General features: G+C 40.4%; 1 protein-coding gene across 4 annotated transcripts in view; it reads right to left on the bottom strand.

The window, feature by feature from the left end:
• Positions 1–25,375, bottom strand: part of VCL (vinculin) — a 112,229-nt gene that overhangs the window by 11,444 nt on the left and 75,410 nt on the right. For 2 of the 4 annotated variants that reach the window (XM_086680032.1, XM_086680033.1), the window contains exons 7-17: positions 23,642–23,735; positions 22,215–22,362; positions 18,204–18,357; positions 16,772–16,947; positions 13,584–13,774; positions 10,107–10,306; positions 8,849–8,977; positions 5,026–5,175; positions 3,181–3,289; positions 1,754–2,056; positions 410–534 (exon numbers count right to left, since the gene is read on the bottom strand). In XM_086680032.1, coding sequence (XP_086536158.1) covers positions 410–534; positions 1,754–2,056; positions 3,181–3,289; positions 5,026–5,175; positions 8,849–8,977; positions 10,107–10,306; positions 13,584–13,774; positions 16,772–16,947; positions 18,204–18,357; positions 22,215–22,362; positions 23,642–23,735 — 1,779 coding nt within the window. The remainder of the gene's footprint in view (positions 1–409; positions 535–1,753; positions 2,057–3,180; positions 3,290–5,025; positions 5,176–8,848; positions 8,978–10,106; positions 10,307–13,583; positions 13,775–16,771; positions 16,948–18,203; positions 18,358–22,214; positions 22,363–23,641; positions 23,736–25,375) is intronic. The other 2 variants (XM_025918234.2, XM_025918235.2) reach the window with 1 other exon arrangement.

The raw sequence follows: 25,375 nt of genomic DNA, 5'->3' as shown, positions 1-25,375 counted from the left end.
AGAATGCACACAAGAGTGTACCCACTTCAGTTTGCCATTGTCCACTGGGAACACAAAAAAATCTCACCGCAAGATTATTTTCCCACTCTTCATTAACTTACTACTACCTCATCACTCATCACATGCACACTTACCAAAGCCAGTTCCTCTGCTCCAATCAGTTCCCAACACAGCAGGCCAACCCCACGGACCCCCACCTATCCAGCACACCCCATGCAGAACCATGGGGTTAGGACTCCACTAATTTCAGAATGAAAGATGAAAGTCAACTTGTACATCCAACTAGGCTTTAAGCAGAAGTTAAACAAAGACCCCTGGTAACTGAGGCGCCAGAACACAGCCAACCTCCCCCTTGTTAGAGTCCCAACACCCTCTGCTCAATTCTCCCCATCACTCTGAATTTACTTACACGGAGCTGTTCAAGGTCTGGCGGAGGAGGCGGGAAGTCAGGCTCCTGAGGTTGGAAGGCTTCTCTGACCTTGGCCACAGCTCCCAGGATCCGATATCCTGAGTCCAGGAAGCTCTTTTGCAGGCCTAAACATAAGAACCCTCACTTTCAGCTGGGCAGGTCAGCGCCCTGGAGCACTGTCTGTCCAGCAGAAGAACTGGTTTCTATTAACAAAAGCTGGATGTGAAGCTGCCAGGAAGCATCACAGGCAGTGATTGAAGGGGAAAGGAGGTAAGGGCAGGGCAGAAGCCGCGAGGCATACAAAGAGTCAGAAGGGTCACAGCCAGCTATTCCCAGTGGTGCAGGGTGCCTTCTTGCCTGTACAATTAACAAGTACTCAAGACACTCCTGGGCGTGATCACTTTGGGCTCAGGTGGTGCTCATCACCTCTTTTATGATGAACCAGTCAAGAGATACGCCTGCCTAACTCTGAACAGGGGAGATGTCAGTTTCAGATTGGGCATACATTCCCTGGAGTCCGTCTCATCTTTCTCACTACTCCTTTGCTCACCTTGGCATTAAGTGTATTAACCCTCTCTGTTGAGCTGCTAACAGTGTCCAGTCACCGGGAATTCAAGAATTCTCCTCAAACTACTAGAAACTCCAATTAGGAACCTGAGCATGTCCTTAGTGATGGTGGGTTCAAGACACCAGAAAGATCCTGCCTAGGCTAGGGATGAATAGGGCAGCCCTTCCTACCCACTCCCTTACACTGACTGCATTCTACTCACAGACGAGGCTAGACACACTGGATGCTCAGAACAGGAAGGAATTCAGATGTTTCTAACCAAAGGAGTGGTAACATCTTCAGTAATACTGAAAACGTGCTCAAAGTTCAGCTAAAGAAAGTCCAGACTCTTTGGTAGAGGATGAGGACACTCACCTAGGAGATCTACATGTCAACTTAAGCCCTCCCAATTTGACAGAAACAGAAAATGTTTAACAGAGTAAAAGCATTTTAAGAAAAGCAGAAAAGAAGTTATACATTGGTTATCATGCATCTTTTGGGCAATTTCCAAAATAACAAGTAAACAGGACCAGGAGGTATCTAATCAGACAAGCACAGAAAAGTTGGTCCAGAGAAACTAACTTGCAACAAACCTGCAATATTGCAGAAATTAGTCTGTGCAATATTTTTTTTTGGACATGAAAAGATTAATCTAGCACTCTCAAACTAAGTATCTGCAGTTTCGGCTCCCAGATATTGTATGCGGTGGTTGCGGGTGGGTGCATATCGTCTTACCACTCTGTCGGCTTCCTGAGTTAACCTCTCAAGTGAGGTGAACCACACCATGAATTGCTTACCAGGGTCAGAAATGTTTCCGGCCACAGCCTTTGCATCCATCACCATTGGAGAGATGGTTTTGCTCAATTCATCAGAGGCGGCTTTCACAGCCTCACGGAACTTGGGATCCTCAGAGTTCTCCACCTCCCTCTTAGCCACCAGCAGGATACGGTTGGCCCGGCGAGCAATGCTGGTTGCCCCAGCGACCAACATCTGTGGCTGAATATTGGCCATGGCCACTTTACACTTGTCCAGGTCTTTTTTAATTGCTTCTTCAGAAGCATCCAACAGAGATTTGGTATCAATAGCTTCGTCCACCAGCCCTGTCAGGAGAAAAGGAATGTAATTTAGTTTCTATTTTAGAAGAAGAGAGACTCAAAAACCCTGTTGTCCACTCAAGTTTCTCACGTGAAAGTCTAACACCCAGAATTCTCTCCTTCAGCTCTAAGCCCTTCCTCTACAATCAGAAACTTCCAGGTGAATACCTTAGTTCAAAAAAAAAAAGTGAAGATGGAGACCAGGAGGGCCATATAGAGTCATAGCATTCGTACCACCGTGGTCACTGGCCTTCCTGTGGCTACAACAGACAACCAGAATTGCAACGACAACAGGAGGAAACAAGGATTGCGTCTCAAGCCTTTACCGCATCTCCACGTTGTGTTAGTAACATTTTCTCCCTTTCTGCCTCACTCCCCAGCCATCTGTTGCTTGTTGGCAGCTTGTAGTGCCCAAGATGAGCCACTCAGAGGAGTCTAATAACCCTAACCACCTGTTTCTTGTTTCCGTTGCCTCTCTTACAATACCTCAGGAGCTCCACTTTCATCTCTGGCTGCTACGGACCCTGTCTCAGCAAGTTCTGCAGGGAAGCCGAAGAGCCTGCCTTCCTCATTTCTTCCCTCCTCTCCCATCCCTCCCTCCACAGAGAATGAAGATTCAGAGGTGCCACTTCAATTGCACAGACACAGGTTTGTTGGCGGTTGGTTTCTCCTTTTTTTAAAACTACGTACTTGATAAGTTGGAGGAAACTCTGAGACAAGTTGAATTAAATGGTAGCTATTGTGGTTCCTTGAAATGTGAACCCACTGAAAATGACAGGGACACTTACTGTATCCACAAACACTGCCTCCCAGCCTCTGAAACCAAACTCTGGTTCAGACTGAGCAAAGGCACTATTCAAAGAGAAGATAGGAGCTGTAACAATAAACATCACACAGGGAGGGCAGCATTAAAATAAAAGAGACTCAAAGAGCCTCTCTTCAAACAAAATTGCAAGGCTTGAATGAGAAGCCGCCACTGCTCAGCAGCCTTAATCAGGGCCAAGTACACTGTCGGGCACATGACCGTCCCTTCATCCAATTACAGCTAAGTCATATAACCAGTCCTACTCGAGTTTCTCAGAACTCATTCCTCAAGGATTAGACAGTAAGAACTCTGCACACAGCTCTACCTGTCATTTTTTCTACATTATCAATCCACTGGTTCTTCATGGTCTCAAAATGTTCATAAGCAGCTTGATTTCCAGGATTTCTAAGTAAGATGCGAGCAGCTGAGACGACCTGTCAATGACAAAACAACCTTTAAACCTCAGGGCACCCTCCCGCTGAAATACAAACTTTCAGCAAAGCTTTCCCCTCTCTACCTACAGATGGCGCTAGAAAGCCAAAAATGGGTAAGTCTCTTCTCAGGCTGAACATATTAGATTTGGTCTCATAAACATCTCACCCAAATGGGCCCCTGCAGAAGATTTTACAGTCACAGCCTGATGTGGGGAAGGTAATAAAATGACAAAGTAAACGGCATTCACTTGGTACTTCCAAACATACACTAAACTGACCTATGTTTAAGCCCTTGGGAAGACTCTTCCACCTTAAAAATCATCACCAAGAAAGATACTAAAAATTACTTAAAACTGATTATGAATATTTATTTTTAAAAAAGTAACTATAGGGGCTCCTGGGTGGCTCAGTCAGTTAAGTGGCCGACTTCGGTTCAGGTCATGATCTCGTGGTCCGTGAGTTCGAGCCCCGCATCGGGCTCTGTGCTGACAGCTCAGAGAGCCTGGAGCCTGTTTCAGATTCTGTGTCTCCCTCTCTCTGACCCTCCCCCGTTCATGCTCTGTCTCTCTCTGTCTCAAAAATAAATTTAAAAAAAACGTTAAAAAAATTTTTTTTTTTTTTAAAAAAAAAGTAACTATATACAGTTAATGAAGTACTTTCACATCTATTAACTTACTGAATCCTCACAACAACCCTATGAGACAGGTCAGGTAATTTCTCCACTTTACAGATGCAAAATGTAAATGACTTGCTCAAGAGCTCCCAGCTAATCAGGTATAGCAGTTGGGGAAGGAACTAACATTTCCTGAGTATTTGGTTAGTTACAGGCTGTACACATATCCTTTTAATCCTCCAAATGATACACTAGGAAGGAATTCTCCCCATTTTACAGATGAGGAAACTCAAGGTCACAGAGGATTCAAGTCCAGATCTGTCTCCAAAATCCTTACTCTTTCCATCATTGGTATCTTTAGTTTTCTGTTTCTCTTTTTTAGGAATCTCACTTTTATGCAGAAATCCTGTTTTATGTTCCATGTTTTATGGAAGTTTTTAAAGAAAGTTACTCATGTTCATATTTTATGGAAGTGTTTTTTAGAAGTTGGACATGTATGATTTTTCAAGAGAATCTAACTTGTTAACATGCCATGTGGGCAAAAGATAAACAATATAAAGGTGTGCTTTTCTTTTTTAAATCTCTCCCTGCATGTTCCCACCAAAGCCAGTATCACAGACATGTAAAGCCTAGCACGGTTCCTAATATACTACAGGTACACAATAAATATCTGCTGAATAAATCAATTTTAAAAAGATGAGTTTCCTATAATTTGATTACTAGATTATTCACAGCATACTGGCTATAACTTGGCTATATAATGAAGTAGAAAAAGAAAACAAGTTATGAACACAACCGAATTTTTAAAAAATATCCTCAAAGAGATGCAGGGAAAGGCAAAAGCTCTAAAATTCAAAGACTAACCTCTGAAGATTATCCAAATATTTCCCTAATTATGAGTGTGGGTGAGGGGTCACTTTACTAGTTTTCTACTTTCAGAAGTAATCTATGATCATTACAGAAAACTACAACAATATAAAAATGATTTTGAGACTATGAGTGTGTTTCTTTCACGACAATTTACAGTAAGTGTTCAAAAATGTATAGAAACTGTTCTGTAATTGACCTTTACTGAACACTGTAGGGCGAATATTGAAACAATAAAAAGCAAGCATAATTTAACCTGGGGTGTGAGTTCTCGAGCTGTCTTTACTGATGCCTGAATGCCTTCCACTGTGGATTTATTAGCAGTTCCAACAGCAGCCGCCTTCTCCGCCGTGGCACCAAGCCTTCCCGAATGGTGCTCAAAGTTTGCCGCCCTCTCATCAAATACCTTGAGAAAAAAACAAAAACATTAGGAAACTTTATTTCAATCAAATGGGTCAGGAAGCCTAAGAAAAATTCTCACTTTAAGCAGAGGCAGCAACCACTCAAGCAAAGACTTCACAGATGACATCAAACCCTAGTTAATAAGACAACAATCAATCGCCAGGTCTTGGCCTTGCTCTATCTCCTCAGAGGTTTGGCCACAGGCATCATGTGCGTGCATGCGCATACCCGCACACCCACACACCCTTGAATTTCAGCTCAACCAATGCTTACCAAGTGCAGACAGAACACACAGCACTGTGAAGTCTACAACAAGGACTTCACAGAAGGTGAAGACCAAAAATCCCTGTTCCCAAAAGTCTTATCCTGGAGTTTGAAGAAGAGAGACAAACCCACTCAAGGCTCCAGTGCAGGTGGCTGGGTGCATTAAGAGCCAAGAATATCCACAGTCCTAACCCGAACTCCAGCCTCCTCAAGGCAGAATCGCTCACATATCCATTACCATTAATGTTGTAAAAACTCTGCCCCTGACCTCCATGAGAAAAATGATAGCTGGTGCTCACAATGGGGCCTAACACTAGGGCAGGGAAGGTTGATTTTTATTATCCCAAATAAAAAACCTATCTACTGAATTGTCCATTCAGCTCTCAAATTTGAAAAAAGTTAGCTTTTCTGTTGACATGGATATTATGCAAAATTGCATACAATGAAGTAGACTATTTAACTTAGATAAAATAACAAAAGCTCTTCTGTCACTTGCTTAGATAACAATGCTTTGAGAAGAAGCAAGGCATACCAAGCAGTGCTGGGTCAGGTTTACACTCCACACAGAGCATATCAGAAACTGCCTGACAGAATCCATCCTCTCCTTTGCCTCCTCCTGAGGGTCTACTTGCCCATACGCAGGGACCAGGGCAGACCACCTGTAAAGCCCTCAAGCCCTCCTGGTTCAACAGCAGACTCCAGTCTCCTTGCCAGGGTGCTGTCTTGACCCACACAAGTCTCTTCCCCATAATGGCCTCTTGTGGGTTCAGCCACCTGGTTCTTGCCATTTAATGCTCAGAATCTTCGTCTAAATCTCTGATTTCCTAGTCCCCCCTTCTCCTGGCCTCAGTCCTTTTCTTATCTTGGCTGGTCTCCCATAATCTGGATCTACAGGGCTTTTGCTTACCCTAGTCAGTCATTTCAATTCCAGCCTTGTCTGCTGCTCCCTCTGACTTAACTGGCCACTTAGCCTGCTTTTCGTATCACTCAATCAAAATTTACTAAGCACCTACTATGTGCCAGACCCTGGAGTAGGTGCTAAAGATACAAAAATGATTAAGACACAATTTCTGCATCTCAGAAGCTCAAATCCTTCAGATGTAAGAAGGGCCCATAAGCAGATACTTATATAGAGTGTGCTATGTACAATCATAAAACTAAGCAGATACCATGCAAGCAAAAGGAAAGGCACTTAACCTTATCCAGGAAGTAAAAGATTAAAGGATAAATGATATATAGGAATTAGCCAAAAAAGAAAAAGGGGAAGATAATTAGGCAGAGACAAAAAGAACAAAGACATAGAAGGGACAACGGGCAGAGTATGCCGGAAACCATAAGCAATTAAGTACTGCTGGGGCATGAACTGAGAGGCAGAGGTTTGTGGGAAACAGGTTTAGAGAGAGTATTAGAAGTAGATCCCAGTGCTACTTTATCCTATGTGAAAGGAAAGACTCACTGAAGGGGTAGGAAAAGAAGGTCAAATCTCTGTTTTTATTTTATTGGTGGCCTGGTGACAGGTTCAAAGAAGACGAGTCACAGCTGTGCAGTCATTTAGGCAGCAGGGGACAAGGATCAGAGCTAGAGCTGCAGCAATGTGTGAATGGAAAATGTAAAGGATTCAAGAAATATTTGTGAGATCAAATTAGTTTGCCTTAAGTTATTTATTGGTATGAGAAGAGTCAATGGCAACTCCCAAATTTCCAAGAGAGAGAGAATAGGAAAAGGACAACACATGCTGATGTCCCAACGAAGCATCAAATTGGGGATAACCAGGAGAGACTTGATCTACTCGTCAAAACTCAGAGAAGTTTGGACTGAAAAACAGCAAATCATCTTAGCCTAAGGGGACCGTGAGCTGAACTAAGCCCAGGCCAGAGAGAGAAAATCGGGGTCATCAGCAAGTAAGAATAACACACACCTCCAACCCACCAATGCTACCTGGTCTGGGGTGCCTGACCCAATAACCCCTTATTCTTTGCTGCCAATATTTGCTTTCCTAGATGCCTCTACAGCTGGAGCAGCCATATGATGGAGTCAATGAAACATAAGCAAGTCACCTGGAGGATTTCTGGGAAAAACTTTACTTTCATTCATTCACCAACAATGTGCCAGGCATTGTTTTAAGAACTGGGAATAAAGCATGACAAAACAAATTCCTTGCCTACATGGCCTTTCATGCTAATGTGAGGGAGACAGACAAACAAAAAATGAGGCAAACATGTCAAATGTTGATAAATGCTGAGGAGAAAAATAGGATATGGAGATTAGGAAATCGCTGGGGGCGGGGTAGGGATGCTATCTTGGGCAGTGACCCAAAAGTGGTATTTCAGTAGAAGCTCAAGGAAGAGAGTAAATAATACACGTAATTATCTATGGGAGGAACAGAGAGAACAAGTGCAACGGCCCCAAGGTTCAAACATGGAAAATATAAACATGGCATGCTGGGAACACAACACAAGGAAGTCAGTGTAGACAGAGCAGCCTGCAGGGTAAGAGTGGTACAACATGATGTCAGAGAGGTAGAGGGGAACCAGATGCAGTGGTGTGAAGTCACCGTAACCACTCACACCAGCTCATAAGAGGCAAATGCACCCATTTCTTCCCAACCGCTTTCAGTGACTCCACACCGAAACAGCCACAACGGGAATATTTACATCATGGAAACAAACAAACATTACAAATCAGGGCTTTTTGGTTTTTAGGCTTTCTTTCCTAGAGTGTCAGTCTACCAGCACATCACTGGTCTTACTGTTATTGTAAGGATCCTGGCTTCCCTCTGGGACAGGAGGGAGTCATCGGAAGGGGGTGAGTAGAAGAACGACACCAAATCATTTAAAAGGACTACCTTGACTTTTGCATTGAGAATAAAATGCCCTAATAAAAGGGACAGTTGTGACTGGAGTGCCCTTTCCTTCATTTCTTCCTGCCTTGAACATGATGCATAGGGTTACAACAGCCATCTCACACCATTAGGAAAAGACCAAAAAAAAAAATCACAGAAATGCCAGCTGTCACAGTGTCAAGCTGCTGAACCAATGCCAGGGCTACCTATGTCCGTGTTTCTTGTTACACCATAAAAACAAAACCCATTTGTTTTCTTCTCTGATAGTCAGGTCTTCTACAGCTTACAACTCAAGAAATGTCCTAAAGACATTACTGACACACCTGATAACTAAAAGAAGAGGTAGCAAGGCCTTTCCTCTTCTGCCCTTCCACCCTTCACCCACAATTTCCCAACCACTGCCTCTGATGCACACTGAAATCAAATTTTACCTTTACAAATATCCAAATATATATAAATATGCATACGTGCGTGCGTGCACGTGTGGGTGTGTGTGTGTGTGTGTGTGTGTGTGTGTGTGTGTGTGTGTGTGGCTGGCCAACAGAAGAAAAGGAAGACTCCAGATACCCACTTCTTCCCTACTGGGAGCATCAGGAGGTGCAGTGGCCGCCACCGCCAACAGCTTGATGGGAGTTGTGGTGTCGCTGAAAACATCTGATACCTCCTGAGTCATCGCCTCCTGCATCCGGGCTTTCAGATCCTTAAAAACATTGTTCACAAATAAAAATTACCAAAAATGTCCAAAAGGTACATCTGCCAATATCCTTACTTTAGTGACACATTCATTCATTCATTCATTTAATCTTTCATTCAGTAAGTATTTACTATAACTATGTACAAAGCACTGAACCAGCATGGAACAGGTGTAAGATATGAATCCTACCCTCTAAGAGATTCATGTCTAGTAGGAGAGGTAAGACAGCACCCACATTCTCCACCCAAACAAGAAATCTTACTTCCTTTCTTGGTGGCTTCTAAGAAATGGTACTGAGGTTCATGGGGTAGAACAGAAGACCCTGAAATGTAAACAGAGTTCCTCGCCACTCCCAATGTTGGAGGAGCCTAATCATGGCCACAGAAACTGTAAGGATTGTTTGACAGATGCAGTGCCATATCTCTAAGCATTTTCTTACATTAAGAGTAAAGAAATTAAGAACGGGAAATTTTTCTGACACATGTTTTTTCAGTTAAGTTTCTAGAAAAACTTGATAACCAATATATGTACCCATTTCTTAACATAATCTAAAGACGATTCTTATAAGTCACGGAAAAGGTTCCTTTTCATAGTTATCACACTTAGTCCAATCTAAGTTTTCTGGATTTATAGAAAGAAGTCTCAGTCACTCCCACTGCTTCTCAAAGTGGGTGACACTCACAATACCTGAAATGATGTTAGGTGTTAGATAGAACAGTGTTTTCATTTTGATAATTATGTGTTCTCTTCTAAAGAATATTAGGAAAAATGTAACTAGCACATCAAGCTCATGTTTTCATGATTATTATAAAGTTGTCTTTTAAATAAATCCACCTAAATTTAAAAAGGGAGTCCATTTTAAGAAAAATATTGACCAAATAAACACAGAGGACATATGGTAGAACAAATATCACAAAAGAGGTCTTGCTTGACTGAGACTTGGAAAACAACTTCAGCTGCAGTCAAACACAGGTGAGCTTTTTCCTAGTAAGTTCTAGACTTCATTATATACTCCTTGATCACGCTCTTCACTCTCCCTAGATTCAAGAAATTGTATATTTTAAAAATCTCTCCCCTCCCATTTTTCAATAATAGTAAGCATAGAAATGTAATAATGTGTGCTCCAAAGTTCTACCTTTAAGGAGTCTTGGAGCTGAGATGCAAGTGCTCTCGCCTGAGGACTCTCTCCTTCCCCTCTGGCAGCAAGGTCAGCCAGCTGGGCTGTCAGCTGGTCCACACGGTCACACTTTGCAAGAAGATCTTGGCGATACGGCCCCATCATGACATTAGCCAGACGATGCCCTTCGGCCACAAGACCCCGGATGGCAGCCTGACCTGGATCAAGAGGAAAGCACTGTAACTTACAGAGACCCAGAGAAGGCAACTGCAGTACCATTGTGGTAAACTATTGTGTTGTTGTTGTTGTTTGTTTTATTTTAAAGTTTACTTATTTTTGAAAGAGAGAGAGAGAGACGTGTGTGCATGCATAGGGGAGGAGCAGAGAGACAGGGAAATAGAGAGAGAGAGAGAGAGAGAATCCCAAGCAGGCTCCGTGCAAGTCAGCCCCAACTCAGGGCTCGATCCCATTGACCCTGGGATCACCACCCAAGCTGAAACCAAGTCTGACACTTAAGTGACTGAGCCACCCAGGTATCCCTGTTGTTTTATTTTAAATAAAAACATTTATGGCACAAAAACAGACACATAGACCAATGGAATAGAATAGAAACCCCAGAACTAGACCCACAAACGTATGGCCAACTCATCTTTGACAAAGCAGGAAAGAACATCCAATGGAAAAAAGACAGTCTCTTTAACAAACGGTGCTGGGAGAACTGGACAGCAACATGCAGAAGGTTGAAACTAGACCACTTTCTCACACCATTCACAAAAATAAACTCAAAATGGATAAAGGACCTGAATGTGAGGCAGGAAACCATCAAAACCTTAGAGGAGAAAGCAGGAAAAGACCTCTCTGACCTCAGCCATAGCAATCTCTTACTCGACACATCCCCAAAGGCAAGGGAATTAAAAGCAAAAGTGAATTACTGGGACCTTATGAAGATAAAAAGCTTCTGCACAGCAAAGGAAACAACCAACAAAACTAAAAGGCAACCAACGGAATGGGAAAAGATATTTGCAAATGACATATCGGACAAAGGGCTAGTATCCAAAATCTATAAAGAGCTCACCAAACTCCACACCCGAAAAACAAATAACCCAGTGAAGAAATGGGCAGAAAACATGAATAGACACTTCTCTAAAGAAGACATCCGGATGGCCAACAGGCACATGAAAAGATGTTCAGCGTCGCTCCTTATCAGGGAAATACAAATCAAAACCACACTCAGGTATCACCTCACGCCAGTTAGAGTGGCCAAAATGAACAAATCAGGAGACTATAGATGCTGGAGAGGATGTGGAGAAACGGGAACCCTCTTGCACTGTTGGTGGGAATGCAAATTGGTGCAGCCGCTCTGGAAAGCAGTGTGGAGGTTCCTCAGAAAATTAAAAATAGACCTACCCTATGACCCAGGAATAGCACTGCTAGGAATTTATCCAAGGGATACAGGAGTACTGATGTATAGGGGCACTTGTACCCCAATGTTTATAGCAGCACTCTCAACAATAGCCAAATTATGGAAAGAGCCTAAATGTCCATCAACGGATGAATGGATAAAGAAATTGTGGTTTATATACACAATGGAATACTACGTGGCAATGAGAAAAAATGAAATATGGCCTTTTGTAGCAACGTGGATGGAACTGGAGAGTGTGATGCTAAGTGAAATAAGCCATACAGCGAAAGACAGATACCATATGGTTTCACTCTTATGTGGATCCTGAGAAACTTAACAGGAACCCATGGGGGAGGGGAAGGGAAAAAAAAAAAAAAAAAGAGGTTAGAGTGGGAGAGAGCCAAAGCATAAGAGACTGTTAAAAACTGAGAACGAACTGAGGGTTGATGGGGGGTGGGAGGGAGGAGAGGGTGGGTGATGGGTATTGAGGAGGGCACCTTTTGGGATGAGCACTGGGTGTTGTATGGAAACCAATTTGACAATAAATTTCATATATTAAAAACAAAAACAAAAAAAAAAAACAAAAAACATTTAGTGGGGTTTTTTTCCCCTAACAATAGAAAAAAAAATTAGGAAATACAGGAAAGTATAAATAAGAATAGATAATCCACCCATAATCCTCAGAGACTGATACAGTTGAACATTTCCTACCAGTCTTTTTAAAAATTATTCTACTAATATTTATTTATTTATTTATTTATTTTATTTTACTTCCAGTATAGTTTACAGTGTTATATTAGCTTCAGGTGTACAATGTAGTGATTCCATAGTTCTATACATTACTCAGTGCTCATCACCATAAGTGTACTCTTAATCCCCTTCACCTGTTTCAGCCATCTCCCACCCCTCTCCCCTCTGGCAACCATAATTTGTTCTCTAAGTTCTCTATTTTTTTGTTTTGTCTTATTTTCTTTGTCCATTTGTTTTATTTCTTAAATTCTAAATATGAATTTCTTTTTCTCTGACTGACATATTTTGCTTAGCATTATACGCTCTAGATCCATCCATGTTATTGCAAATCTTTCAGTGGTTTTTTAATGCACTGCATGTCCCTATACAAATACACATTTCTCTTTTACAAAACTGAAATCGTACTTTACATTAACTTTTATTCCTTGCCTCTTTTTATTTAATGGGAGCATTTTTCCGCATCATTGAGTATTCTTAAAAAATCATGATCTACACATCTATGTAATATTTTATCATATTAACCATAATTATTGATCACTTACTTATTATTAAATATTTATACTGTTTATATACATTCTCATATGTAACTCTGTATAGAAACATGTCTAATTATTTCTTATAATAAATTCCTCTAAGTCAAATTGCTAAGTCAATGAGTATGAACTTTTTTAAAGCTTTTAATATGTAATACTAAATTGCCATTCAGAACCTTTATACCAGTTTATTCCTCCCCCAGTAAATTATACATCTGTCTGATTCCCCAAAACTGGGAATCACCAATTTAAAAATTAATCTTTTTATTCAACAAAAATAGTAAATGAAGTAAACAGATCTTTCAGCTTCAGCAGATTTGCTATCATAATATGACCTAACTTCTTACAGATTCATCCCTAAAAACTCCCCAAAATCAAAATTTTAGGTTATCAGTTCTACTGGTGACTGTGTAATGCAGGAGCCCTCAAAAATGAAAATAACCTTGGTAGCTAAGTGCTTCTTACTTATTTTCAAAAACTACATTTAACTGGGTATTTTCCAATGAGTGTAATAGAAATACAACAGAATGGAAGTACACATAGACTGGAAATAATTAGTTCAAAGTTTAGATTCCAACCTGAGGACCTTTCTGTTTGCCCACAGCAAAATCATTTACTCACAAATTCTTTTTGAATAAGCCACAGGTATCATTTATGGGCTATATTTGGAAATGGAGTCACACTGTAGGATGATTTACTCACCAGTAGCTGAAGAACCCCTTCTGCACCTAATTTCAGATGAACAGGATCTCTATCAACAACTTGCTTATTTTCACTAAGACCAGTTTATGGAGGGTTAAGTGGCCTTACCAACGCCCCGGTCATCCACTGTGGGATTATCAATCCACCGCTGTGCTTGTTCAATCTTGCCCTCCAGGTGGACAGCTGCCTTGGCGGGTCTGCTGTTGGCCACAGCCCTATTGGTTTTGGTCTGCAAGTTCTGCAGGGCCGTGGCCACCTGTTTGGCCAATGCTCGAGCCTCTGGGGAATCTCCTTTCCCCCTGAAAAGGAAAAACAAAAAGCCATCCTGTCATAGACACTATTTACAGTGAGAGGATTTTAATTGCTACACAAATGCTAATGAGATGCCAAATTGCTAATGATTATTATTAGCTTAGTTTGGAAGGAGAGTGGTTTATTTATTTGGCACTAAAGTAAGAAATTGATCATTTAAATTCAGATTGCATTATCCCAGTTAAAACATTAAATATGAGTTTGAGTCAATCTACCTCAATCAAGCTCAACCATTTGGTTAGCTGAGCTCAATCAAACATCACTAAGTTGTGGGGGGCACCTGGATGGCTCAGTAGGTTGAGGATCCGACTTCGGCTCGGGTCATGATCTCATGGTCTGTGAGTTCAAGCGCCATGTCAGGCTCTGTGCTGACAGCTCAGAGCCTGGAGCCTGCTTTGAATTCTGTGTGTCTCTCTCTCCCTCTACCCCTCCCCCACTCGTGCTCATGCACGCGCGCACGCTCGCTCTCTCAAAAATAAACATTAAAAAAAAAATCACTACATTGGCTGACCCCTCAGTTGACCATCAAGGAAAACACTAGTTCCCTCAGGGATTAGGCGGGCCCAAGTAGCCATGTATGTTGTATAGCAGTAGTTGAAGCAGCTACAGTACTAGTTATAGAACTAGTAGTAAGTAATACAATTTTTTGAGTCCCAACTCTGACAGTAAATAACACTCTTATGTTATTTAATCCTCATGACAAACCTAAGAGGTAGATACCAGTATTATCCCCATTATTCAAAAAGCAAAAGTGAGGGACCAAAAGGTTGGATAACTTACCCAAGATCCTATCACTTACTTTGGTGGACTAGGGATTCAAACCCAGGCACTATGACTTCAGAGTCCTCACTCTTAGCTACTTACATTGGTATCAAAATAATTCTCCAATTCTTGCCATAACCGATTGAACTGGTTATCTAACTCAAAGACAACATGAACACAGTCAAGCAAGGAACCTAATTCCAGTGTGCATAAAAGTCATCTGGGATCTTAGTTTTAAATGCACCACCAGAAGAGATTATGATTAAGTACACCCCATTGCAAACGCAGTGGGGTCCAGGCTGTACATTTTTCACAAGATTCCCAGGTGGTTCTGAGGTATGTTGTCCTTGGCCCATGCTTCAAAAACACTGCATAGTCAACTAGCGGTGGGTCTGGAACTAGAAAGCCTGGGACATGGTAGGGCAAAGCTAGACAAAGAACCCAAATAAACAAAATCAACACACAGACTGAAGCAGACAGCATGCCATACAGCTACTAACACACAGAGGGAGTAGTTTCCAGTTGCCACCAGACCTGGCCATACTTCAAACTATTAAGTTCCATTAGACATTAGATGCCACTACACATTTCTGGCCTCCACTTTTTCTTGAGTTTCTTGTAACCAAATACAGAAATAAAAAGAGAATCACAATTACGTATCACAAAGGGAGATTACTGCCCCCAAAACCCTACTCCAAAGACTTCAGATTCTAACCATTATGAACACATAAAAAATATGACACATTTTATTTCTCAAGTCCACCTAGAGAAAACTTCAGGTTAATCTTATCTGCCTCACCTGTAAAAATGAAAATGTTAGCCTACCAGCCAGAATAACTAATTTAGATATTCTCTGAAGAACTCCTTTGTGATTTTAAATTTCAGTACCTTCTCCATTATAAAGCTGGACAAAGAAGGTATTTACTTTGGTTCTGATCGTGGCTACTCCCACTGTCAGGAAGCTATGGATATGTATATGTTATACTAATAAGTAATGATGGCATATGACCACACAGGAAGGTTTGCTGTTCTCACCATTAGCATCAATTCTCTCTTCATCATTAAGAAACATTAATGAGTGCCTGATATGTATATGGAATCGTGTTCTGGTCCTTAAAAAGTTTCTCCTTTGAGTATTTTAAACTAGTGATAATGTAAACAGATTATATTAATGGGTTAATATTAACAAACATAGACCTAACTGTATAGACATTATATTTTACAATGATCAAATTATTTTCTCTACCTAAACAACTCAAGATTTGGGGTATAAAACAGTGATTCCCAAATGATCAACCTTGATTTGTAATCAAACTTGAGCTGCTAAGTTGGTCTCTATCACAACCTCCTGCCTAAAGTATGTTTACCCTGCTCCCACCCATCTCCTATTCATGGTAGGCAGGAGTGTGCTTTCTTAGCCAGTATTGTCCTCTTGGTCAATACAAGACTTGAAAGAATTCTAAAGTACAAGTCACTGAGACAAGGTTAGGTACTCTCCCACGGAAGAACAGGAAATGAAACATACAAGTTAAATGAAAAGCCAAATCTCACAAGATACTTGACTATGGTTATCCCTGAAGAAGTGGCTGGAGGCCTGAGGTGGAGAAGAAGCGACTTTTGTCCTCTTTTTTAATGTTCTTTTAGCAGTTTATTTAAGAGAGAAAAATACTGATCAAAGGAACAAAGCAACACCTCTTTATATAATCAAAGTAGAAGCCATGAAAGCCTTTAAAAGCAGTAGCTGTGATGAGGACATTGTATTTAAGGATGTTTTATAACTATTACATAAGAAATAACATTGCTGGGGAGAAAAGAAAGCATCTTCTTATGCCTCCTCCCCCTCCCCCCTGTCCACAGTCCACAGTATCTTTTCTTAGATAGCCACAAATATTTCCCTCTTGTGCCTGGGAAACAGTTATGCCACAAACATGATATAGCAGGAAAAGTTCTAGCTTAGAAATAAAAAGTGGATCTCAAAAAAGGAGTTCTTAGCATCCTAAATACATTAATTTAAAACCATGTGATCAGCAATAAATCATTAAACCTCAGTTATGTCAATAATAAAACAGAAGTAATACCTGACCTAGCCATGTCACACAGAATCAACAAGAATACAGTGAAAGAGCATCACATGTGCATTTAACCTATAGCATTCAACTATATATGCACTTGGGGGAAAAAAGAGAGAGATTAAAAGGCAATGTCAGAAGTTAAATACATACTGTCTTCGTAGATCTGCTAATTTAGAAGTCAGAGCAGATATTTCCCCAAGAGAACGTAGAATGTCATCTCTCTCTTTAGGATCATCACATAATTCTGCTATTTTCCGAGCTTCAGCCAAAGCCCCTCGAATCTGTTCTTCTCCTTCTGGTCCACCATTTGGATCTGCAAGCCAATTCTAAACACATAAAAATGGAAAAAAAGCATACTGTGATCTCCTCATAAACCACATTTCATTCAACTGACAAGGCCATCAGAAATATTTCAAAAGTAATCACAAGGCACACCAGTGATCGCTTTTACAATGTTGATTCTTACTGTTTTAAACAGGTTCTTAGCTCAGGCAAAATCAAATCAATCCTCCATCTTCTTAAAAGTGATTTTTTTCCTTCCCCATCAGAATAAGTATCTTCAGGGGCGACTGGGTGGCTCAGTCAGTTAAGCGTGCAACTTTGGCTCAGGTCATGATCTCATGGTTCATGGGTTTGAGCCCCACATCGGGCCCTGTGCTGAAAGCTCAGGGCCTGGAACCTGCTTCAGATTCTGTGTCTCCTTCTCTCTCTCTGCCCCTCCCTCTCTCTCACTCTGTTTCTGTCTCTCAAAAATAAACGTTAAAATTTTTAATAAAAATAATTTTAAAAAAGAGAATCTTCACAAGCGTATCTTTGCTTTAATCACACCTTACTAATTCTTCAATTTCTCAAACATTTGTTTCTCTGTGAACTGCTTGAAAATCATTTTACAGGAGAGTGGCATCAGAAAACTTTAACCCTTTAACATTGCTATGACCAAATACAGTTGTAAATTCTAAGATGAAGAAAAGCTTTTATATACTGTGATCTATACCAGGAACTAGAATTTTCTTAGTGCTCAGAGTACTTTCTCTTTTTTTTTTTTTTTTTTAATTTTTTCATTTTAGAGAGAGAGAGAGAGCACACATGCACAAGCAGGGTACAGGGGCAGAGGGAGGGAGGGAGGGAGGGAGGGAGAGAGGGAGAGGGAGAGGGAGAGGGAGAGGGAGAGAGAGAGAGAGAGAGAGAGAGAGAGAGAGAGAGAGAAAGAAACCCAGGCGGGCTCCACACTCAGCGCAGAGCCCAATGCAGGGCTCAATCCCACACCCCTGGGATCATCACCTGAGCCAAAATCAAGAGTCAGACACTCAACCGACTGAGCCCCCCAGGTCCCCCCAGAGTACTTCCTTTAATGAAAGTATTGAAAATTAAGATCTCTATTTCAAAATAGAGTTAACATGAGTCTAAACCTGTGGTAGTAGAGGAAGTGTTAACATTGGTAATTGCTGGGAATCAGTCATTACTTAGAAACACCCATTATCTACCCATCTATATATATATGGGGGGGGGGGAGAGAGATGCAGGATAATTATGGAACATTTCTCTTTTATTTCCCATCCCTCCTTAAAACCATCATTACTACCTGAGCAGCATCGATCTTCTTGGCAATGCTCTGCTTTGAGTTGGTCATAGCTTCCAGCTTGCGAGCTGCATTTTCCACTTTGGCTGTTAGCACATCCAGACCCTGAGATACCTGCTGGGCCTTCTGCATGGCCACTGGCGAGGCTCCTTGTCCTCTGCTCAAAACAGATGTTGTCATTGTACTCTCTCAAATACTTACTAGCAAAATATCATGAGAAGCACAAATATGTCATTTTTGTTAACATGCTTGTCTTTTTCCTTTCCCCTACTACATCTGGGATAGCACAAGAAAACAGAAGAGATAAAGCAAAACACCCAAACCATCCACTTTCTCCTTTGGCTTTTAAAAATATGCATTAGCTTCCTGGAACAGCATAACCACTTTACAGACCAGCCTGCAAATTTCAATAATAATGATTCTCCTTTTGATGGTGATTACATAATCAAGTCTGAACTTCAGGGGGAAAATGTGCTTGTGATCTTCTTGCTATGAGGGTTTTGTTACCATAGTAATGTGTGCTTTAGAAAAAAAAAATCCCATTAGATTGCCTTATTTATGGGCAAGTATACATTGAAAATGTTTCAGGAAGCAGCAAGCACAGTATTACTGAAAGCACATGACACTAGGACCAAGTAGATCTGTGTTCAAATCCTGGCTCCTGGGACCTGTGAACCTTGTTTACAATGGGCTTCAGCTTTGTAACTTATAAAATGAGGGGTGTGCAGGTAACAATACTTGCCCTGCTTACCTAACAGAGTGGCTTCAAGCAAAAAAAAAACAAAAACAAAAACAAAAACAAAAAAACTTGAAAACACTATGTCAATAAAATAATACGAACATATAATTACTACTGTTATTAAATTTCCATGATTATTAAAATGAACCTAATAATAATCTTCAAGTCTACCTTCTACTCCTATGCAATCTATAAATATCAAAAACAGTTGTCACTGAGGTGACAAGAAACTGTTGTTTTCCATCACATTCTTAAAGAACTAATTTTACTATTTTCCTCTCCCAAAAGTGATACGCTTCTAAAAATGATGAGCATTATTAGAAACTTGTTTTCTCTTTGTAAGAGACTTTCCAAGTCATAACAAAATATGATTTGCCACATTTTTATAAGCTCATATATTTTTTAAATTTTTTAATGTTTATTTAGTTTTGAGAGAGAGAGAGAGAGAGCACAAGCAGGGGAGGGGCAGAGAGAGAGAGGGAGACACAGAATCCAAAGCAGGCTCTGTCTGTCAGCACAGAGCCTGACACAGGGCTCGAACCCACAAACCGTGAGATCATGACCTGAGCCGAAATCAAGAGTTGGGCACTTAACCGACTGAGCCACCCAGTCGCCCCTCAGATATTTTTAATCCACTCGGTCTGGTAAACTCAATGATGGGGTGGCAACTTTATCAGTTGGTATAATGGCATGGCTTATCCTCTTAACCTGAGCTTCTGATTTTAGGATGAACTCCAAAACATCTTTGCTTCCCTTTATAGTAGCATGGATCTGCCATTGATTTATCTATCTTTTCAAATTCATCCTTATTGGGGCACCTGGGTGGTTCAGTCAGTTAAGTGCCCAACTCTTGATTTCGACTCAGGTCATGTTCTTATGATTCATGAGATCAAGCCCCGCTGATAGTGCAAAGCCCGCCTGGGATATTCTCTCTCTCTCTCTCTCTCTCTCTCTCTCTGCCCCACCCCACTCACACACACTCTCTCTCTCAAAATAAATAAAATAAACTTAAAAAAATAAATTCATCCTTATTTTTCATCTAAACCAATATGTGAAGTAATGAACTCAAATACTATTTATTGCCAGGTATATAAAAGATATATATACCTTTTATTTGTACTTGAGGCTTCCCTTTTATGTGCAGAGGAGTGGAAGACTTTGGGGATTTAATTTGCTTTTTTCCTTCATATCTAGTAATTCATGATGAGAAACCATGTTAGTATAAAAGTCCAATTGTGAAAATGTAAAAATATTGATGGGTACATAATTTTTCATTCAAAATAAAAAGTTTACTGAGCCCCATGAGAGGAAAAATATATCCTTACAACCTAGAAACCCTAGGTGAAAAGAAGAGTATCAATGAGGAAATTGTTACTGAGTTTCAGCCACTAAAATGTTAAATAGCTAGGCATATTTAAGAAAAGCTAACAGGGGGATAGCTTTCTAATCTTTCATCAGGAAAGGATATTGCAGGCTCCAGTGTGAAGAAGGCCCATAGCTCCCTTCCCTGTTCTAGCCTTTTCTCTTTACAGATTTATGGCCGATCCCATACAGCAGCCACCTTGTTCTCTTGCTCAAATTCATCTTTCTCTGAACACATACAACTGTGTATTTGAGAATTCCAAGTGAAAACTGTCTACCACACTGTGAAAAGGCTGCAGACAAAAGAGCCAGCAGTGAGAAATTAGAAGAGCCAAGAATCTTGTCAAACTGCATTGGCATTTCTCCGAATGGGAACAGAACTTCTTTTTGTCCTTTCTGTAAAGTTCCTGTCATGCTCATGACAGGGGAGACTGCTTCACAGCAGGAGAAAAAGGCTCACTGGGTTCAATGAGATCACATTTATTTATGCAGTTCCTTCTCCCCTACAAGGTAGAGATCCTAAACCTGAAACCTCTGGAGTTCCCAGGACTGCAGTGAATCCACGATCCTCGGGAAATTATACATAATACTATAGGGGCAAGTTTATGTGCAACTTTTGACATAAAGATTAATGGCTCTCATGAGATTATAAAAATTATTTTGATCCAAAAAAGGTTAAGAACCACTCCTTTAAGAGCTGTATTCTTGGGGCACCTGGCTAGCTCAGTCGGAAAAGGGTGTGACTCTTCAACTCAGGGTCATAGGTTCAAGTCTCATGTTGCGTGCAGAGATTACAAAAAATAAATAAACTTTAAAAAAACTGTATTCTTTTTTTTTAATTTTTTTTAATGTTTATTTTTGAGAGACAGACAGAGACAGAGCATGAGTGAGGGAGTGGCAGAGAGACAGGGAGACACAGAATCCAAGACAGGCTCTAGGCTCTGAGCTGTCAGCACAGAGCCCGACGTGGGGCTTGAATTTACAGTGAGATCATGATCTGAGCCGAAATCGTCTGCTTAACCGACTGAGCCACACAGGCACCCCCAAAAAACTGTATTCTTAAGTTTATTCTGTTAATACATTTGAAACCAAGTGTAATGGTGTACAACATGTCAAGGGGTTATTTCTGAGGCCTGTTTGTATGGAGGCCCTATATGTTTCAATTATCTCAAGATGTTTCATGACTTTCTTGAAGCCAAATTAAACTTCATCTACACTAGTATTTCAATTTTCAATTTCCTCAATTGAAATATTTCTCAATTGAAAATATTTCAATTTTTCCTCAATGCTGATATTATAAAAGTCCATAAAAGTCCATAAAATCTTTTAGAGCTGCATTAACTCTATGGCTGAGTTTCAAAGAAGCCTATATTATACCGAGTTTTCTTAACAGTAAACTATATAGATTTAGTTTACAGGGGGAAAAGTTCTAACAGTCAAGTCTTAAAGGAAGTAAAAGAATTATGAAACCAAATGAATAATGATGAAATAGAGACTCAAAAGCCTAGAAATAACCAACTTACAGGATAACCTATTTAACTGGATTTTAGAATAACATGAAATAATTCTAGTGTTTTTACTCTTTGTTTCTTTTTACCCATCCTTCATAAAAGATATGGCTACCCATGCCAGACTTCACCACTGCCCCTTATTCTTTCTAAACCTATGGCTAGAAACCAAGATACCATATTTCTATTTCTATTTCAACCTTGCTACAAAGAATCTGCTACTTTGAAAGTTTATCAAAGGAGAAGTTCACTTCAATCTTGAAGAATTAATAGAGTATAAAATCTGTGTTGTCCATTAGTCAAAAACAACACAGGGAAATTAGCAGAGACTTGGTCTCTGAATTACTTTGTCAGGAGTGAGATACGATCTGTTACCTAACTTGGGTAAGAGTAGAGCAATTTTACCGGGCTCGGAGTTCAGCCACTTGATCAGTCATCTGCCCCAGCATTTTACAGGTTCCCAGGATCTCTCTGCGTTCTTTGCCTGCACAGAGTTCACCAACTTTTCCAGCTTCATCTAAGATCTGTCTGATGGCCTGCTCACCAGCATCCCCTAAAATAAAGAGATACTCAATATCCTCACTGCTGACATATTAATTATTTAGAAAGGATACTTTACAAGTCATTTCATTCATGAAGGAATGGGTGATTTTAGAAGACAAGTGAATAGAAGGCAATACATCTGATAGCTAACAGCCAAGCAGTGCCCTTATAAGCAGAGGGTGAGGTTTTAACCACAGATACTTCTAAAAAAAAAAATACTTGGAACCATATCCATCTGGAGATGATAAGCAGCTTGTGGTAAGAATACAGATGATGAAAATAAGCTCTACTAATTTAATACTACTTAGCACCTCTAACCTCCATTAGGCTTTTCACATTCATTCAAATATTAATCTAAAACTGAATATTAGATTAGAAAATCCATAAAACCCAGCTCAATAACCCATTTGGGTCTTTACGTAAGTCAAATTTTCTTTCCAATTCTTATTGGCATCATTTAATCTGCTTAATTAAATACTTTTTTGACATAAATGGAAATCTGCCCAATGGGAACTAGAAAGAGAAGAGTTTGGGTTTTTTTTTAATATTTATTCATTTTTGAGAGGCAGAGAGCAAGCATGAGTGGGGGAGGGGCAGAGAGAGAGGGAGACACCAAATTGAAGCAGGCTCCAGGCTCTGAGCTGTCAGCACAGAGCCCGACGTGGGGTTTGAACTCACGGACCACAAGATCCTGACCCGAGCTATAGTCGGGTGCTTAACTGACTGAGCCACCCAGACTCCCCTAAAGATAACAGGTTTTTTTTTAAATAATTTTTTTAAGTTTATTTATTTTGAGAGAGACAAAGCAAATGGGGGAGGGGCAGAGAGAGAAGGAGAGAGAGAATCCCAAGCACACTCTGCACTGTCAGCACAGAGCCCAATCTGGGGCTCAATCTCACAAGCCATGAGATCATGACCTGAGCTGAGACCAAGATCTGGGCACTTAACCAACTGAGCTACCCAGATGCCCCAAGACAAGAGTTTTTATTCAGAATAATTACCTTTCTGATTCAGGGAAGAAGTGAGCCAATATTCTGGCAGAGAATGCCCACTTCAGCTTGGTTTATTCCTCCATGATGAGAGGTGATTAGTCTATGCCGTTCATCTTTTTAAGGACCAGTAATGCTTCAATTAGTCAAAACTATCAGAGAATGGAGTATGCCCCTAAATGTTGCAGTAGTTATCTCAGAATTATGAGATTATGGAAAGACCCTCTTTCTTTATTTGTTTGTTTGCTTGACTTTTCGCTTTTTACTGTATCTGTCAGGAAAGTAGAACCAGTGGGTTACCTGGAGAGGCACTGGGATCACGGAGCCAACCCTTGGCCTGGTTCAGTTTGGAGTCTATGGAGGCCAATGCTCTCTTCATGGCTTCAGTGTCCTTTTGAAGAGAAACACCACAATTATTTTCTTTGCAAAAACTGAGATACCATGATACAAAGTAAGACAGAGAAAAAGTTACAGCACTTAACATACAATAGCTAATGTAGTCCTAAAACAGCCTTAAAAATACTCTCATCACACCAGAGTGCTTATTTCTGTCAAAATGCAGCATTGTGCATGCAAATCTTCAGTTAATTCTATTTTGTTTTCTGGTTTCTCTATTGCTAGACTGTGAAAACTGGTAAAATCACTCAAGCCAAAAGATGCTTAATGTCTGCAGCAGGAAAAAGCCCTGTTGTCACATGCCTCATTATCAGCCTTTCCACTCATCTAGCGCAACCCTGGCAAAGCCCTCCCTGCATCAGGGAAGCCTCATTAGCATGTGGCGCCACAAATCACAGTTCTTTTACATCTTGTTTTGAAATACACAAACACTGGATGATGCTTCACTATACTTAATTAATCTGAAAAACTTGGAATTACTGGTTGGAAAAAAACTGAAAATTTTAATCTAGCAATTTAGTTTTAATTCCACAAATAAACCACTGAATGTAATGTAAGAAAAAAGTGTTTTTCTGGCCTTCCCTGCCATCCTCCTCACCCTCCTCATTCTTCGTTCCTTTACCATCCTAACCTGGAAGGAGAGGCAGAATAAAATAAAGCGGGTCTCAATTTATTGCTTACAATCAGGATTCAAAATGGCTAGCATTAAACTACCATAAAATCTCCCAGGATATGGCATGAGAAGCTGAAACAGACTAAAACTATACCTATAGTTTGATGAAGTTTTTAAAATTTCATCAAAGTTTTGCTCTAGGGAACTGGCTCTTAGAGAGTTCATCCATCAAAGCATGGATTTAACCTCTGAAGCTCTTGGCAATGCCCTGAATCCTTAACTTTTTTTCACTTTCCAATCCTGCAAAACTGGGGTTCTTAAAGGTGTTGTATCACCATATTTCCACACGGGGGCACAAGGAGCATCCCCCCCCCCCCCCAACTTTTAATTCAAACAAGAATTAGTACAGTATACTAATACAGAGTAAGTGCTGACAACGCTCACAGGCCTAAGGTCAGCAGCCTGACCACAGTTTTTCCAAAGTACCTACTCACATTATAAGGACTCTCGGCTTTAGGATTTCTTCCTTCCCCATTTAAACAGATAATGACTGCTCTCCATTTTAACCCTGGCTATCAAAGACTCTGAATAGCAAATTCTCAGCCACAGCAATGAATGAGAAGTGAACTAAATTACTGAAAAAATGTAAAGAAAATATTTTCTATTTCTAAGTTATTCGGAATTATGGGGGCTATCTATCAACAGAAGGCAGAGAGAGTCATGACAGTATTTCGAAATCCATTTGTAATTAGTACAAGCAGACAAATGGCATTTTTTAAGTGCTTTCGTTCTCAGTGGCTAAAATATCTGCTCCTCCTCCATCTTGTTCTACGGCAAAGCCTGCCTTTAAAAGTCAGCATTAGCATGATTCCAAATTAGCAAGGCCCAAATCAATACCTGTTTAGAGAGACTCGGGCAACTCCCAACCTCAGAGAATTAGATAGCCGTTAGTGTCTAATATAAGTTATAGGACTTCATCTGGATACAGAAAAAAAAAAATCACAATCTCTGACCGAGGCAGTATG

Source organism: Puma concolor, chromosome D2, assembly GCF_028749965.1.
Source record: "Puma concolor isolate L17-30 chromosome D2, mPumCon1.1.hap2, whole genome shotgun sequence".
NCBI lineage: Eukaryota > Metazoa > Chordata > Mammalia > Carnivora > Felidae > Puma > Puma concolor.
This window is presented reverse-complemented; position numbering and strand designations above follow the sequence as displayed.